Here is a 19428-nt window from a genome sequence, read left to right as displayed (position 1 = left end):
TTGTACCTCCCTCCAGTATTGTCTGATCTTTGAACAGGACCAAAATATATGGACTAGGGTCCCTTGTTCCTTGTTACATCGCCAACAGTGATCTGATGCCTCTGGAAAGAACTTACAAAGTCTTGACGGGGTGTAATACCATCTCGCCAGTAATTTATAATTGGACTCCTGGGTCTGCGTACAAATCGATGAGTTCAACGACAAATATATTATCTTCTGTCGTTGAGCCGGTGTAAAGATCTTATTAAGGTCTCTTTCCCACTTTCCAATTTCGGGCATCTCAAAGTCCTCTGAAGGGGTAATTAACAACGCGTATATCCTAGAGATCTTCTGGGGGAGAGGTTCTTTCTCCTCACAATATAATTCAAACGTGGCCAGTTGACGTCGATAATGTATTGCTGGTCCCAGCGACTCAAAGAAATGGCACAATTGTAGTGCCTGCTATAAATTTATTTCATATCAGCCCCCCGGTTGCGTCAGTGAGGCAACTGTAGGCCATGTCTCAGAATATAAGAAATGTGATGCCTGAATACAGCCCTTCTCTAAGAGCCCTTTAAACGCCCCTGGTTCCATACCTGGGCTGAAACTGGGGTTTCCCATAATAGGGAACAATGGTGATTGTCCCGACGAATATTTGGGGTTCTGACAGATCTTTGAGCCTATCCGCAAAGTAGGGCCTATAAGAGGATGTGTTTTAAGTGAGTCTGGTAATGTGCTCTATGCAAAGGTACTGGACTGACCTGTTGTTCCATATCTGTCCACAACTTAAATTCTGTATGTCTACACCAGTCAATCACCGCCTATATGGGCCGCTTGATGATATTTAGATACATGCGGGACTGCTACACCGCCAAAGCACTTGGGTATTATCATGAGGCTTCTACTAATCCTTGGTCATTTATTCGCCGATATAAATTTAGTGAAAAGGGTACTTATTTGCCGAAAAAAGACTGCTGGGATAGCTATGGGTAAAGCCTGAAATAAATACAAAAATTTTGGAAGGATACTCATTTTGATAATATTGCATCGACCAAACCACAAATGCAGTCCTTGGTGCCATTTATCTAGTAACATGCAGGCTGAGTTGTATAACGGTGGAAAATTTACTGTGAAAGTATTGCCTAAATTTGATGGAATATGCGTACCCAAGTATTTTAGCGCTGCAGCTACCCATTTAAAACTAAAATTAGGTTGTATAGTTCGCTGTACTGGTAAGGGCAGTGCAACTCCCATGGCCTCTGATTTCGTATAATTTATTTTTAAATTTGATAGGGCTCCATAACTTTCAAACTCCTTCATAACATTAGGCAGTGAGACATGTGGCCTAGACATAGAGAACAACAGATCGTCCACATAAGCTGAAATGTTGTGGTTATGATCCCCTATTTGAAGCCCCTGAATATCAGAGTTTTGCAAAATTTTGTTCAGTAGGGGTTCTAACGAGAGAGCGAACAACAAAGGAGAAAGAGGACACCCCTGGCGCATGCCATTTGAGATCTTGATAGGTTCTGAGAATACTCCGTTTACTTTGATCAGAGCCTGTGGGGAAGCATATGCTCCGGCAATCCATCGAAGCATGTGATCTCCTATTCCCATATGCCTCAAGACGTCAAACATAAACTGCCAATTAACTCTATCAAACGCTTTTTCTGCATCAGTGTTTAAAAAAACGCATGGAGTTTTTGTTTTTTTAGCATGATAGACCAAATTGAGTACTTTAATGATGTTATCCCTCGCTTCACGAGGGAATGAACCCTACTTGGTCTAAATGCACCAGCTGATAAAGTTGCGGTTGAAGACGGGAGGCAAGAGCTTTAGCTCTACATTAAGTAATGAGATTGGCGATAACTTACACATTCCAACGGATCCTTCCCTTCCTTCGGGATTACCGAAATATGTGCCAAAAGTGCAGGGGGGGGTGGGGGGGTGGTGAATGCGGCAGTCTGGCCCATGGCATTAAATGCCTTTATCATGTATGCACCTAGCAATGGAAATACATTTTTATAGTACTGTATTGTAAATCCATGAGGGCCTGATGCCTTCCCATGTTTAACCATTTTTATCACCGTGTTTAGTTCCTCAATCGTGATAGGGGTTTCCAGGCTAACACGGACCGAGGAGGGTAACTGTGAAAGCCGTGTTGAGGAAAGGTATTCCTTCACAGAGGGCATGGGTAAGGATAGTGGTGCCAGATTATATAAACAGGAATAGTATTCTCTGAACCTCTGTGCCATGTCCTTTCGCAGCGAGATTAATTGTCCGTTCTTTCCTTTTATATAGGGTATATATGCTGTCCTACCCTTTTCCTTAAGCTTCCCAGCCAGCACTTTACTACATTTATCTCCAAGTGCATACGTTACTTTCCTCCCTGACTGAATTGCGCTTTAGCCTCATAGCAGAGGAGATCTGTTATCTGTCGCCTCAAATGTGCCAGGTCTTTCCCTATAAATGGCGTCTGTGTCTTCTTATGTTGCAGCTCGAGGGCCTGAATTTCTTCTGACAATTTTATTATTTGCGCTTCTCGTGCTTTCTTCAGTCGGGAACCATGTTTGATCATGATCCCCCAGATTACTGCCTTATGTGCCTACCAAACCATGCCAGGGTCGCTCCCCGAGGTGTCGTTTGTCTGAAAGTATGCCATAATTTCTTTAGCTACGTCATCCCGAATTTCAGGATTCTGCATCAAAATTTCATTCAAGCTCCCGTGCCACTCTGGGGAGTAAGCCGAGCCCGAAAGGGAAACACAAAGCATAACCGGAGCATGGTCTGACCATGTTATGCTTCCTATAGACACATCTAGAACCGAGGTGAGTAGATAATGTGGCAACAAAAATAAATCTATACGTGAGTACAGTTGATGGGGATTAGAGAAGAACGTGTAATCTCTCTCCCCTGCGTGTAAAATCTGCCATATAGCTACCAACTGCATCTCGTACAGCTTCCGAATGATACGTTTCCTGGTGCCCCCCGGGGAAGTATCTACTCTGGGGTCCAAAGGTATATTAAAATCCCCTCCAAGAATCAATTTACCTTCTGCTAATTTCTCTAATTTTGACAAAGTTTTACTTGATGTACATTTGTTGCATATACCGTGGCCAATGTCACCTTCACGCCTCCAATGTGTCCTTTAAGAAATAAAAAGCGACCATCTATATCTAGTCGTTTATCCATAAGGGACCAGGATACCCGACTGGAAATCAGGATGGACACCCCTTTGCATTTTGCTTCTTGGTTGCATGCGTGGTACACACAGGGGAAAAAAATCTATTCTGAAGAAAGGGGAGTCCCCCCTGCCTTTAAATGTGTTTTCTGCACAAATGATACATCTGTACAGGATCGCTTCAGATCGCTCAGAAGCATCCTCCGTTTTTCCAGGACATTCAGTCTCTTCACATTTATGGAAGTCACCTACACCCCCTCCATCCCCTCTAGATAAGAACAGCAGAAAAAAAAAAAACCCTTTTACCAACCCCTAAGGGAGGCACCCACTCTTGAACCTCTAAACCTACGGTTCACGTGGGTGCAGGCCTAATTGGGGAGTTGGTCTGAATCGGCCGAAGGACTCCACTCCAGACCCCCTCTTCCCGGCCAATCAATAATCACGTGGAGCATAGCAGCCCCACTAACTCAGCCCAGCCTTTTCTCTTCTGCATTTTTTTCCTCCTCCCCTCCTCCTCTCTACAAAGAGAGAAGAAGAGAGAGAGAGGAAACCAAAAAAGAGAGGAAAAAAAAGGAAGAAAAGGAAAAGAGAAAGAAATATTACTCATCATGAATTGCAGGGACAGTATTTAACATTTATTTACTGACCGATATAAACATCGTCTTCTCTCTCCCTCCTCCCTCCCCCTCCCCCCCTCCATATCACCACACCCATCCTAACCACCCCCTCCCTGTCTAGTTTCTCCCCTTCCCTATAATGTATTAATTCCCTTTCTTTTCTTTTATTCCCTCTAAATATAAATATTATATATATATATATATATATATATATATATATATATATATATATATATAATAATCTCAAATTGTTATCTTGTAAAAAAAAAAAAAAGATCAGGTCTGCGCATGCTGTGGAATTTTATAATTATAAAAGGCCTATTCGGGGGGTCTCCAGGGATCCAATCTTCACCTGGGGCTCTGCTTACAGTTATCCATTGAGATATGTTTATGATATGTTTATTATTTATTGTCGCCCCCTTTTCTTCCCCCTTCCTCCCGAGCACCCCTTGTAGTCTCCTGGATGTGTGCCCGGCTCTGGCTCTCCCCCTCTCTGGATCATACTTCGGGTACCAGCCCCGCCCCCTATCTGTTATCACTCGGGGAGCCAGTTTGGGGGGGGGGATGCATTACCTACACACAACCTGGTTCCACCGGCTTCAGGGCCTCCTATTTAATCTCCATATCAGGACCCCCCCGATTCTGCTGGAGAGATTCGCCCACACACTCCCACATAACATGAACCCTCCTTTCCTCCTTCCTACCCCACCCCTCAAGGAGAAAGAAGAGGGGCGGGGAGAAGGGGGAGAGGGGCCTGCCATGCCTCTACCCACACCTTTTCTCCTAACCCTCGTGCTTAGGTGAAAAACCAGAAAGAGAAAGAAAAGAAAAAACAAAAAAGCAAGCAACGTATACATTACAGTGTCAAGACATTATAAGATTCATTGAGTACAAATCAAGAATGAAAATAATCCATATAGAAAAAAAAAAAAAAAGCAACCATAAACCAAAAACAATTCATAGACATTTACCTTACCGCACCCCGCCAAGCTTCCGGAGTTGTTTGTCTTTTTGGGGGTGGAGGCTATTGAGATTTCAAACTGGTTGCAACCAATACTGGGACCCTCAAGAAAAGAAAGGACACCACAGGGGGCAGAAGATCCCCGTGACAATCTAATAAAATATACATGGCTAACAGTGTTTAAGCCTAATTGTGCTTATATGAAGTACGTGTAAAAAGGCAAGAAAATTGTGACTTGTGCCCAGAAAAGCTTGCGCATTCACATATTCTGTATTGTTTTAAGGGTGCCTATCTATCATATGGCACCTATGGAGTGAAAAAATTGTGCAATAACATCTAAACCAAAAAAATAAAATAAAAGGAGAACAGTGTGGAAGAGGCACTCCAAGGTCCATAAAACAATCACCATTACTTCCATCGTCAGGTGATTCCGTCTGAAAAAAGGGCTGATAGGGGGGCCTACTCTCAAAAAAACAAAGGGGAGTTTGAATGAGTGGGGGAGGGGAGGTCACACAGCATCAAGTCTCAAGTCCTCTCAGTTGGATGGGGGATATCTTGTCCCTTGCATCCCTCCTCCCTCTGGGGCATCGGACCCCTGTGGTGTCCTTTCTTTTCTTGAGGGTCCCAGTATTGGTTGCAACCAGTTTGAAATCTCAATAGCCTCCACCCCCAAAAAGACAAACAACTCCGGATGCTTGGCGGGGTGCGGTAAGGTAAATGTCTATGAATTTTTTTTCATAATTGATGAAATAGGGTAACCTCACTGGTAAGTTCCCCCCATCATTTTAATTTTGTCTAGGAGTGGGCGCAACATTGCCCTTCGTTGTAAGGTAGCTCGTGATAAGTCTGGTAATATTTTCACTAATGCCCCTTCCTGCTCAATGTCTCCTGCCTCCCACACCTTGCGGCTTATTAGCTCTTTATGCGCATAGCGGTGAAAACGGCATATAACATCCCTAGGCCTGTTCACATTTACTGAGCGAGGACCCAAAGATCTATGTAATCTCTCAAATTCCATGGCCTGAGGGGGGCAGGAACGGCTAATTGTTGACATATTGCTAGGACTATAGACTGCAGTGTTTCATGTCCTATGGCTTCGGGAATCGCCCTAAATCGCAAATTATGACGGCGGCTACGGTCCTCAAACTCTTCCAACTGGAATTGCAAAGCAGAGACATAGGAGGTTTGGGAGTTCTGTATCTGTTCCAGACGGGAGACCCGATTTTCCAGGGAAGCCAGCGATGTCTCGCCTTTCTTGAGTCTGTCTGTTAGACGCTGTACCTCTGTCTGGACCAGCTTTAAATCTCTGTATGTCCTCCAAGCGTGCTACCATCGCCTCTATATCTGCTCGTGTCAGTAAGACTTGCAGGAGCGCTCTAAGGTTCAGGTCTCCGGCAGTCAAAGGGGTAACCTTTGGCGTGTCTGTTGCCCCTCTACTTCACACTGTGCTCCCAGATCCATACCTGGTGTGTCTGAGGGAGTAAGCAGGACGCTCTGTGCTGGCTGTCTGGTCTCCACGTGCTGCTCCACACCAGCTTCCGCCCCACGTGTCTCCGTTGCTTGTCCCTGAAGTACAGACGCTCGCCTGCATGGGAAATACTGCTGGATCTCGGGTTATTGTGCATTTATTTTTTGCAGTCTCCTCCCTCTCCTCATCCCAGATCCCAGATTTGGTAACTGCGTTAGTGGCTGGCTCTGCAGGGCAGTAAGGCTACATTAATAGCCAAGTAGCTGAGTGGCCGGGGGAACGGTCGGAGCTCAGTGAGCGTGTTTCTCTACTCTGCCATCTTCAGGCCCCTCCCCCTCGAACCTTGAGGATTTATGGCTCCATAATGGCTGCATCTATAGAGATCAATGAGGGTTTATTTTAAAGCTCATTATCTGCTTATTATGTATATGTAAATACTTGACCATTCATAGCCTGTCTACAAGTTCACTTTAAATTGGGACCTCCATGCAATCACTTGTGCCTGTTCTTCCCCCAAGTTGTGACTGGATTAGCGTATGTGTCCCATTTGAGTAGTATCACAAGTGTACAATATCCTTCTCCCTTACAAGATCCCTTACTGGCATTCAGGGTTTAGAATTAGAAGTAATATCTGTACCCCCTCTCTCTCTCTGTTGCTTTACTCTGTACCAGTAGACACCAGATCTCAACCAGTCCACCTGAAATGTCCATGGCTGCTTGCAGGACCTTCCTGGGCCTGGGAATTATTTACAAGAAAGATTAACTAAAGACCAAGTGTTTACATTCCTTCTGCAAATAAAGTTTAAAAATGCTGCGTTACAAAAATAACCAATGTAACCACTTCTACATGTAATTTACGAAACTGAATATGCTGGCTTGCAAAACAGAAGTTTTCTAAGGAACTAAAAGTTTTCTTTATTTAGCTGACACACTTTTTGTAATGACTATATATTGGCAAGATGCAATATCATATTAATTCTAGCCTTATCTATCTATGGTGCTCTGCAATTATTTTGTGAGATGTTCACTTTAAAATGTCTATAAGTGACATTTGTTCAAGTGTAACCTCAGTCAGGCTTGAGTTTGTTAACCCCCTCCTAGTATTTAAATCCATAACTCGGAATCAGTCCATGCAAGTTAGTTACCAGGGAGGTATTAGACACTGAAAGGAACAGTATTGAAGGGGACAGTGCTTGGATCAGCAGGTCCCAGAGGCATAATAGTAAAAGATTTCCTTTTGTGTCACATTACCATTCAGAACCACATCATATTTCAACATCATTTAAAAATATTGGAAATATTGGAAAATTCTGAAAGAAAAGGATGGAAGAACCTCAACAACCACCACTATTACAGATCTTTAGCAGAGGAAAAGTTATCGATGAGAGACAAGATTGTTAGGGCTGGCTTTAGAATGGTATAACAACATTTTTGGGTACCAGACAATACGAGTCGTTTGCCTGTTTATCAATGTTTGCTCATGATAAAAGGTTGAGATGAAAATCTAAATAAAGGATTATTTCACAAGTCAGAGCTTGTATATAGTATATACTGTATCCTTAAATATCCCTGTGGTTTCTATTATGTGGTAGAAACTCACATACCAATCATAGCACCGTCCCCCTACTCCTGCACTGGTCTTTAGCACCCGCCCCCTTCTCGGCATAAACAGCAATTCTGCTGCAGGTGCCTGTGACAAGCACAGCTGCAGGGGACACAGAAGGGTAAACAGAACAGAATTTGTTGTGCACTGTGTGAGGGCACAGTGGGCCCCCTATCCCTTGGGGCTTATGTGCACTGCACACATTGCATACATAGGTGATACGCCACTGATTCCATCTCCTGATTGTTACTGGTAGCTAAACCTTATAAACAATACAGGCTCTCTGTAGCACATCTTAGGTTCGAAAGCTTAGTTCACCATTTTCGTTTCTAAAATCCAACTCCCCTATTGGACATTTTGGCGTGTTGCAGTTTACAAATTTTTTTACTGTGCATTTTGCTGCGTTTGACGCTCGTTTGTGTGTGTTTGCTTCCATAGTTAGTCTGGCTAAAAAAAGACACATCTAGTTCAACCAATAAAAGGGAAAAACATTTTTGGAAGCACGTATTAATAAATACACAAGGTGCTGCAGATCTTCTAACAGAACTTTTTTTTATTTTCGAGTTGGGGTACATTATTTCATCAGCATGCACCATGTGAGTGATGCTGTAAGGAAATTTTTTATATATGTATAATATATACATATTTGCTTTTATAGTGTGTTTATTTTCAATGGATTTATAGGTTGTATTATTTGTTTTATTTGTGTTGTTTACTTTCTACTATTTCTCTGCTATTGAATGGGGAAGAATTTTTGTTTATGGCAGTGTTAACAACACTCATTTAGGTTTAGTAAAGTTCACACTACAGAAGAAGCCTAAAGCAATTAACTATGTTTAGCTTTTCAGACATCAGGAACTGAGTTCTGATTGATTGCTAGAGTTTTCTACACATCATTACTGCTTGCACTGCTTTAACCAAAGCATAACTTTTTTTAAGATTACAAAAAAATAATAATAAAAGAATAAAAATAATGTTAAGATATAGAGGGGTTGGTTTACTAAAACTGAGAGTGCAAAATCTGGCGCAACTGTGCATGGCAGCCAATCAGCTTCTAACTTCAGCTTGTTCAAGTAAGCTTTGACAGAAAAAACCTGGAAGCTGATTGGTTTCTATTCAGAGTTGCACCAGACTATGCACTCTCCAGATTTAGTAAATCAACCCCAGAGTTTTTTGCCTTTGACTTTGCATGTTTCTCAGCCCATTTGCAACATCTGCCAAGATTTGAGCCAGGTTCCTGGATGATGTAATGTGAAGTGGTATGGAAGATGGCAATGGATGGAATGACAATGAACAGAAGTCAACAGTCAATGCTAGAGGAGTACAAACAGAGAGGTGCATATGCCATAAAATGGATGTACCGTGTTTCCCTGAAAATAAGACCGGTGTTATATTAATTTTGGCTACAAAAAACACACTAGGGCTTATTTTCAGGGGGTGTCTTATTCATTTATTATGTACAATGACAATCTTAAAGTGGTTGTAATCCTAAAAAATAAAAAATAAAATATCCTGAGTCTTTAAAGCGTGATAGACAGCACAGTGCTTGTGCTGTGTCATATACCCCTCTCTATGTTCAAAAAAACCTGGTATAAAACAATAAAATTTTTTTTTTTTTTTTAAAGTTCCTGTGTCCCCTGTCTTCTCTCCCCCTGTCAGCTCAGGAGTCAGCATTATGATATTCTGTAAACCCAAACATGGTTAAAGTCATTGTAAAATTATGTAGTCAGTTTTGTAAAAAGATTATATAATGTGCAGTTTGTCTCCTTGTGCAACTTTATTGTGGAAAATACCGTATTTACAGTGCCGTTGGGTGCTCATATGACCCCCCGCACATTATATAATCTTTTTACAAAATGGATTACATGTTTTTACAAGGACATTAACTAGGGCTTATTTTTGGGGTAGGGCTTATATTGCAACCATCCCCGAAAATCGCACTAGGTCTTATTTTTGGGGTAGGGCTTATTTTCGGGGGAAAAAGGGCATGCTGTGCACATTTGTCACACTTGCTAAACAGCTTTGTATGTATATGTTAGGAAAAATATAAAGCATGTCAAAAAACCACACATTAAACAGCGTGTCAGCAGCGCTATCGCGCTATCAATGTCCTTTATATGGATGGTGAAGACAATTAATTAATGTCCATCTGCTAAACCGATCATCCAATTTGTCCTAAAAGTTTAATCAGACTGAAAAAACGTCATCCACACTCTCGGTTGTAATCTAGAAATGTGTCACCGGTGAGTTACTGGAACATATTCTTTTAAGATTCAAACCTTACCAGACATAGGTGGATCAAACAGCATGAAATCAGGATGAAACAATGGTTGTGATCTTGGACGGGACCTCATTGGTAATCAACAGCTGATGTAGCATGGACTTTCTCTCGGTGTCACTCATTCATGTTTAAAAAAACAACAAAGGAGAGCTCCATAGCGTAATACCATTGATACAAAATGTTTTATTACTTAAAAAACTTTCCCCCCCTGTAGCAAGTACACTTATATTGAATCAAAAGATAATACAGCATATATTACACAGCCGCTCTCACTGGGGGCACCACAAAGATCAAAGTTGCTTGGACCGTGCAGTGTTTGAACAGCACGCAGGCTTCACATTTACAAACTGCTTAGGAAGTCGTCTGACGATGTCCTTTGATGACGAAACGCGTCAGAGCGTGGCTATACGACTTCCTAAGCAGTTTGTAAATGTGAAACCTGCGTGCTGTTCGAACTCCGCGCGGTCCAAGCAACTTTGATCTCTGTGGTGCCCCCAGTGAGAGCGGCTGTGTAATATATGCTGTATTATCTTTTGATTCAATGTAAGTGTACTTGCTACAGGGGGGGAAAGTTTTTTAAGTAATAAAACATTTTGTATCAACGGTATTACGCTATGGAGCTCTCCTTTGTTGTTTTTTTTACACATGAATGAGTGACTACGAGAGAAAGTCCGTGCTACATCAGCTGTTGAATACCAATGAGGTCCTGTCCGAGATGACAACCATTGTCTCATCCTGATTTCATGCTGTTTGATCCACCTATGTCTGGTAAGGTTTGAATCTTAAAAAAATATGTTCCAGTAACTCACCGGTGACACATTTCTAGATTACAACCGAGAGTGTGGATGACGTTTTTTCAGTCTGATTAAACTTTTAGGACAAATTGGATGATCGGTTTAGCAGATGGACATTAATTAATTGTCTTCACCATCCATATAAAGGACATTGATAGCGCTGCTGACACGCTGTTTAATGTGTGTTTTTTTATCTTATTGTTTATCTTACTTACCTTAAGTAAGAGTTTCCCGGCAGCAGCTTACGATTGTTGGTCTATTTGATTGTAGAGCAGTAATCAGATACAGTCCGCTAACTATATACCTATGTTTTTTCTTTATGGACATGCAGGTGTAATATATATTTGCCTTTGCCTGTATTTGGATTACTGTATTTTAGTTTCATTCTTATATTATTTTTTAAATTTTTGAGGTATTTAGATCTGTATTTGAAAACAATTAATCATTTATTTAATCGTTTATGGTTTTATATATGTCCTGAGCGCTTAGAGGTTATAGTGAGATACGATTGAGGCGACATTTTTTCACTATTTCCAGTTATTTCATGTCATGGGTTATGTAAGTTATTGGAGTACAGTATTTTTCTCAAAATTGGGCTTTTAAGCTAGACGTAGAAGTATGAGTTGTCTATGCTTAACCATACAATAATAATTGCAGTAAAATTCAAGAGCCCTGTGAGCATTATTACTTACTTCAGACATGATGCTGTAGTCCCCCGAAGAATAAGCGATGTCCTGCTGAGTAAATGTAAGAGTTATTTATCTTATTAAAGTGAACTTATACATATAATCAGTCACTTTACAACATAAATCTGTTCATCTTAAATCTGACAAAAAAAGGTCATATTTATAAAGCAGTGAATCTGACATTCACCAAACATTCACAGGTGCATCTGCATTAAATGACAGTGATTGAGTCACCCCTAGTGAATGTTTGGTGACAGCTGCATTCACTGCTTTATAAATATAAACCTATGTATTAAAAGCAAAACTGAAAATCACAGGGCTTTGGTGGAAATATGAACATAGGTCAAATCCCATGACACACTTTCGAAGAACTCTTCAGACCTTGAATAAAAAAGATTTACAGTTATTTTTGATTTAGTAATAAAAAACATATTAATAAAGAAAACATGTTTATTCTACCCTGAGCAAAAACATAAAGGTAAACCTGAATTGCATGTTATGTCAGTTTTGAATAGACATGTGCATTCGTTTTCATCCGAATTTTAGGTATTTTTGTTATCGTTTTAACAAACGATAACGAAAGTGCAGAATCTGAAAAACGAAAGATCCGACATAAACAAATGCTTTATTTTCGTTTTCGTTGCTACAACAGTTCGATATAGATAGGAGATTCAACATGATGATGACAATAACAATCTTTGTCCATCAAACATGTGGTCGAATGTGCCTAACCTTAACTCTATTAGTCCAAGATTATTCTACATAGAGAGAAAAGATTTGACATAGAGAGAAAAGATTCAACGTAGGGGAGAAAAGATTCGGCGTAGGGGAGAAAAGATTCAACATAGGGGAGAAAAGATAAATAAAAATAATGATGATGATGAATGTTATTGGCTGATTGTAACCAAAGAGGAGGAGCAGTAAAATAGCTAGAACTAAGTACACAGTACTTTGGCTTATGGTGTCTGTTGAAAGTTCTAAGAAGATTCGACGGAGCAGGTAAACTATACGGTGTCGTACAGTTTAGCTGCTCCGTCGAATCTTCTTTGAACATTCGACAGACACCATAAGCCTTCAATGACAGATTCGACCTTAATTTGGATTTTCGGACGAATGCAATTTTTAACGAAAAACCAAATAAATAAAAACTAATTTCGGGAGTAACTAAATAAATGTATTTTTCGTACGAAAACGAAATTCCGAAACGAAATATTTCAGTGTGCACATGTCTAGTTTTGAATGGAAGCTCATTGCTAGTCTATAGACAGGCACATGTAAATGGACTTGTATCCTTTTACATCCAATCGCATCCAAGTCTGAAAGGGTTTGCATCCTTTACCATATTTTGGAGCTAAACATATCTGATCAGGGGTAAAAAGGTATAAACGGATGCACATCCATTTACATCTGCTTGCCCATAGACCTAGAATGGCTCTGTTTCCCCCTTCATTTCAAAATGGAGAAAAAAGCTAAACAGACATGGATGGAAAAGTAACGTCTGTTTGGTTCTATTCCAATTCTTTCGTGGAATATGTTCACAAGACCCTGCTGTCTGGAACGGAACCCCCCCCCATGACTTTTTGGTAGAACCTCTACTTCTCTTTGTTAGAGACAATGGTTAAGCAGCATAAGCAGCAATTTTTCTTTTTTTAATCAAAACTTTTTTTTATTTATTTCCGATGCAGAAAATAATCATACAGATATAATACAGATTGTAGTAAGGATTAAAGAAATCAAAGTCCATCCAAAAATTATACAGTGCAAGTCTTCATACATCTGAATAAAAGTTTATACTGCATCTATGTCCGCTATTGAATTAATAAATAACAGGTGTTTAATGTACCTAACATAAAACTGTAGGGTGTTGTCCCCTCCCCTCTCCCCTCCCCCTCCCTCTGCTGCACATTCTTCATACTAAATTTGTAACAGTCTATCCATCACAAGCTGTGGGGGGGCAAGAGCTGGGTCAGACAACCAGGGCTCCCATACCTTTTCAAATTTATTGCCAGCATTTCTATGACGGTATGCTAATTGTTCCCTGATCAGGAGTGAGTTTACATATGCAATCCATTGCTTCCCCGTTGGTACAGTGTGTGCCATCCAGTGTCGAGCAATACGTTTTCTAGCCAGGTACAATAGCCTGGTAAGCATAATGTACATTCCCCTCTGGTACATCTCCTCATCAATCGCGCCTAGTAAGCACACCAGAGGAGTGGAGGGCACTGGCACCTGCTCCAACCGGGATACAATCTGTGTGACCTCATTCCAGTATCTATTAAGCTTTGGGCACCGCCAGAGCATATGTATGAGGTCACCCTGATGTATTTTACATTTTGGGCACAGGGGTGAATCTCTCAGGCCCCAAGCAAACAGTTTAGTTGGCGTCCGATAGGTTCTATGCAGAATAAAGAGCTGCGACAACCTATGAGAAGCTGAAATGGATATATTAGGGATTGATTCCAGTGCCATATCCCATTGATCATCATCGATCTGTCCAATATCTATGACCCATTTAGCTCTGCATTTTAAGGAGGTATGGTCCTGATTGGAGGAAAGCAACACTGAGTACATTGTAAATATCAGTCCTTTTCTAACATTCGCATGCAACACTTCCCTCAGAAGTGGGGATGACGTTACTGACATGGGGGTTACACTACCCTGGGCATGTCGGAGTTGTAGATATTGAAAAAAGCATCTATTGGGGAGTGCAAATTCCGAGCATAATTGCGCAAAAGATTTTAATACATTTCCCACATATAGCTGTGAGAAAAACCAAATTCCCTTATGCTTCCACAGGGTAAATCCCTCTAATTTTATTAAGTTCTGGGTATCTTGGGTTATCCCATAAGGGGGTGCATTCCAAGGGGCCCACAACCTTCAGTGCCTCTCGAACTGCGCCCCTCACTTTTTTAAGAAGACCCGCCGTAGGTGAATTCGGGGGTAAGCCGGGGAGGTCCATTTCTAAATGGGAACTGGCCCTCAAGTCCGGGTTTGTACAGACCACTAAACGTACTATGGGATCATCTGAGATATTGGCACCCCCCACCCCATTAGCTGCTGCATTTGAGAGGCCAAAAAATATAGTTTGGGGTGTGGTACCGCTAGACCTCCTCTGTCTTTACAATATTGTAGGGTGTTTAAACTGATTCTAGCACCCTTCCTTTTCCAAATGAGATCCCGCATCTGTGTATCTATTTTCCTGAACCACTTGTTAGAAATCCACACAGGGGTGTTTTGAGTGACATACAATAATTGTGGGGCCCAGATCATTTTTATTAGATTTATCCTCCCTACGACCGATAAGGGAAGTTTACACCAGCTAAGGGATTTCTCTTTTTCTTTCTCCAACAGGGGTTCCAAATTTAATTTAAGGTACTTAGAGGTGTCCGGAGTCACCACCACTCCTAAATATCGAAATGATTCGGCCATGGTGATTTGTCTTGCCTCCTGGGGCACGGGTTTAGTTATGGGGTCTAGAGGCATCATAATAGATTTGGACCAGTTTATTGAAAAACCTGAGAATCCTCCAAATGTAAGTATAAGTGACATTAATAACCTCAAAGAATTATCCGTATCTCCCAGGTACAGCAGTGCGTCGTCAGCATACAGTGAGATCTTTTCCTCTAAGAGGCCTCTGCGGAATCCCACTAACTCAGAGGAACTACGGATCATGATAGCCAACGGTTCGACTGCCAAAGCAAACAGCAGGGGTGACAATCGGCACCCCTGTCGAGTGCCTCTGTGTAATGCAAAGGACTGGGAAAGGGAGTTATTAATGCGAAGCCTCGCTCTAGGGGCTGATTATAGAATCTTCACCCAGTTAACAAACCTGTCACCTAGGCCAAAACAAGCTAGGATCTCCCAGAGGTAGGGCCACTCCACACTATCAAAAGCCTTAGCGGCATCCAAGGATAATATGGCCCTACCTCCAGGATGGGGTTTACAGGTTTAAAGCAGCAATTTTTCAGCAGTGCAGCCCTCTGCCTTTTTATACTGCAGCAGCTAAAGAAGTTTTCATTCATTTTTATTGCTGCTGCAGCTCCCCTACTTTTCTTCATGTTCTTGTTTGCTGCAATGTTTTAGAGAGAAATAGATAAGGGTTTGCTTTCACATTGCTCACTTAATTGGTAAAAGTATTAGGTTATCTGGTTTATTATAATATTCCTATTGCCTATGATCATATAAACATTATTGGTTGTACAATGTTTGGATTACCCTTCAGACCCCTTTCACACTGAGGCGCTTTTCAGTCGTTTTAGCGCTAAAAATAGCGCCTGAAAAGTGGCTGTCATGCCTCCCCAGTGTGAAAGCCTGAGTGCTTGCGGGATGGGAAAAAAACTCCTGCATGCAGCAACTTTCAGGCGGTGTAGGAGCGCTGTATACAGCGCTGCCCATTGCAATGAATGGGCAGCGCTTCCGAAACGACTGAAAAGCGATTTGGAAGCGCCGCGCTTTCTTTGGCAGCTAGCGGGGGTTAAAAGCACCCCACTAGCGCCTAAAAAGTGCCACTAAAACTACGGTAAAGCACCGCTAAAACTAGCAGCGTTTTACTACCAATGGACCCATTGCCCCAGTGTGAAAGGGGCCTAAGAATGCTGTTTTAGCCAACTTTCAACTGTACCTCATGTGAAGGGACTTTTTTTTAAACCAAATCCCTCTGACCCTCTTTCCTCCCTATTTTTTTTATTTTTTTTGGTCTGATGCATAGACTTCTGTAAAAGGGGCAGTATTTACCTACCAAATGTAATATACAGTAGTACCTTGGATTACAAGCATAACTAGTTCCAGAAGCATGCTTGTAATCTAAAGCACTCATATATCAAAGTGAGTTACCCCACAGGTATCAATGGAAACTCAGATAATTCGTTCCAGTGTCGCTGCTAGTGTATGCAGTACCGCATGTGGCCAGAGGTGGGGGGGGGGGCGCCGGAGACACTCGGAAACACTCAGAGGCACACGGATACCACTCAGAACGCAGAGTGTCTCCAAGCATCTCCGAGTGTCTCCGATCGTCACCGGCGCCCCCGCACCTCTGGCCACATGCGATACTGCACACCTTAGAGGCTTGAATCCTGCTCATCTTGCGAGACAACACTCGCAAATCGAGTTAGGATTTAAAAAAAAAATAGGTTGTATTGTGAAACGTTTATAAACCACGTCACTCACAATCCGAGGTCTTACTGTACTACACTAAGGGTTCATTTTACTAAGAGATAAATATGGCATAAAATTTTGAGCGAAAATGCGTTGCTCATGCTGTATTTATCTCAAAAGTAGTCAATTCACAAAAAAAACATGCATTATTTACTGAATGCCTTAAATATTTATGTTTAGCATTATTTATCACTTAAAGTTAGAGTTATTTTCGGTGTTGTTCTTTCGCAATTTTTTTTTTACATGCCAACACTGCACCAAAGGAAGATAGTTCTGTAAATGAATGCACACAGAAATATTATGAAACTGAAAACATTCTTGCGTGCTTTCATTCACAGAATGATCTCATTTGAGTGAGATTTTACATTTTATTTTCATTCCTGGGCTCAGAGTAGAACATTTCCACACTGATACTTTGTATACTTTTAACTTACTGACCAGTGCAGAGTTCTCCTCGTCGTTATTTTATACCGGGAATAGGCAACCCATGGAACTGGTACAGCAAGCGGCACACGAAGCCTCTTTTGCCGGCACTCGACTACCTCCCCATCAGCAGAGCAGCGCAGGGAAGTGTCAGTGAGACACTAATGCATTCCAATTTCAGAATTCCCCATGCCCATCTGCACTGAGGGGGAGGCACTGTGCCCCCACACATTTAATTCTCTTTGCTGTAGCTGCGATCGTCAGCTTTTGTGATGGGGAAGAGATTGGGTGCAGTTCTGCTGGGCCTGGGGGGGGGTCCCTGTTTCCAGGAGGTGGAGGACTGTCATTGGCCACTGCTAAAGCCAATCTCAGTCCTGCTATCCCCGCCCACATTCTGAAGGAAGATGAGTCACTTGGTTGCCACTACCAATCACAGAAGGAAGGGATTTCACTGTGATTGAGAAAACCCCAATCAGGTGACAGTTTGTGGAATTACTGTTGAGCTTCTGGGAACTTTGTTGAAATTACTCCTGAACCTTTGTGTCACTTACTACTGAACCCCTGAACTCTGTGTCCCTTTAAGCCACAGCCAGTATTCAGCGCAATGAAAACCACACCCAACTTTTGCTGTGGCACAGAGCGCATCACTTTTTCTCAGCTGCGGGGGCTCAACTTATGATCCTGCACACAGGCCCACGGCTTTCAGAAAATGCCCCTGACCTGAGTTCATCATTGCGCATCCATTCCAGATGCTTGTATGTGACATCACATACATCACGTGACATCACATACAAGCATGTGGGCTGGATGCGAGAGTTGGATCAGCAGGATGAGTATGCCAGGACAGGTAGATGTGTCTCATCTCTGCTTCCTTTCACCACTCTGGATATTGCGCATATCATAGATGAGAAGAGGGTACAACAGTGGAGCAGATGAGAAGGTGGTTCAGCAGTGGGACAGAAGAGCACTGTGCTCAAAAGGTTGCCTACCCCTGTGTTATACATTACTAAAATACCAACTGCCTACTGTCAGGTGAGCGTTCTTATATTTCAATCCTTTTTATTTGAGGAAAACCAAATATGAATACAGAAAAGGACATTGCATCAACATATGACATTGAAACATGAGCATAATAAACCAATCTAGAGATTATTAATAGCAAAAATAGCTATCTAGGGTACTAACTTGGTTAGATAAAACTATCATATTGGCTATAGTAAATGCAAAACTGTTTTAATTATTAAAAGAGCCAGGTGAGTGGAACTCTGAGCAACTAGTTCCTTATCATGTCCACCTGCCTTTTGAATGACAGCAGAAGGCAGTTTATTTCTTTATTAATTACATGTACTTATATAGTGCTGTCAATTTACGCAGCGCTTTACATATAAATAAAATTACAGATCATAGATGCATAAATCACATAATAAATATATAAACAGTAGATAATTATATTATTGAAATTCATGATTAAAACTTGTCTGGGCACCCTTAGTTATATACCCAACGCATTTCATGGTTGACTGCCAATCATCAGGGATAAGATGCACATGTATACTGGAAAATCAAATAAATAAAATAACTATTAATATACAAAGCCCTCGAATAAGCGGAGGATGTCAAATACACCCCTTTCCTAAAAATACTTACAGAAAGATCTGCAAGTAAGACCCAGCACCAGTAGTGGAATGGCATGGTGGTCTGGAAGTGATTGTCCCAACCAGGGTTGAGGCAGGATAACACCAACCCCCCAAGAGGAATCGGAGAAAGGGCCAGGAGGAACAGCGCCATGGAACAAACCAATCACGCCACATGTCCAAAACATATCAAATCGCATGATGCCAAAATGGCCCGATGTGAACGTGGGCTTATTGTCAAAGCTTAATTGAAGAAGCTGATTGGTTACTTCTCTGTTTCCCCAAAAATAAGACCTAGCGTGATTGTCAGTGATGGCAATAAAAGCCCTACCCCCCAAATAAGCCCTAGTTAAAGTCCCTGTAGGTCTTATTTTCAGGGTAGGGATAATTTTTGGGGAAACAGGGTAGGGCCTATTTGGGGGGTAGGGCTTATATTGCAGCCATCACCGACAATCACGCTAGGTCTTATTTTCGGGGAAACAGGGTATGCACAGCTTCACCAGATTCTTTGTGCACCAGTTTTAGTAAATCTCTCTCAATGTGTACAGAACACTTGCACCATTGCCAAATATAGGAAACCTTATTTGACTGCATATTGAAATGGGATTGGAATTTACAATTTGCCCCTCTACCCTTGCACCAACTGC

At 41.6% G+C, this 19428-nt stretch overlaps 1 protein-coding gene across 2 annotated transcripts in view; it reads right to left on the bottom strand.

Annotated features, from left to right (window-relative positions):
* LOC141145249 (leukotriene B4 receptor 1-like) overlaps positions 1-19428 on the bottom strand; it is a 62170-nt gene that overhangs the window by 16830 nt on the left and 25912 nt on the right. Inside the window, exon 2 of one of the 2 annotated variants that reach the window (XM_073631786.1) lies at positions 11577-11621. In XM_073631786.1, coding sequence (XP_073487887.1) covers positions 11577-11585 — 9 coding nt within the window. In that variant the 5' untranslated portion in view covers positions 11586-11621. The remainder of the gene's footprint in view (positions 1-11576; positions 11622-19428) is intronic. The other variant, XM_073631778.1, reaches the window with a different exon arrangement.

This window comes from Aquarana catesbeiana, linkage group LG01 (genome assembly GCF_042186555.1).
Source record: "Aquarana catesbeiana isolate 2022-GZ linkage group LG01, ASM4218655v1, whole genome shotgun sequence".
Lineage (NCBI taxonomy): Eukaryota > Metazoa > Chordata > Amphibia > Anura > Ranidae > Aquarana > Aquarana catesbeiana.
Note: the sequence above shows the minus strand (reverse complement) of the source record. Positions and strands in the feature narration are given on the sequence as shown.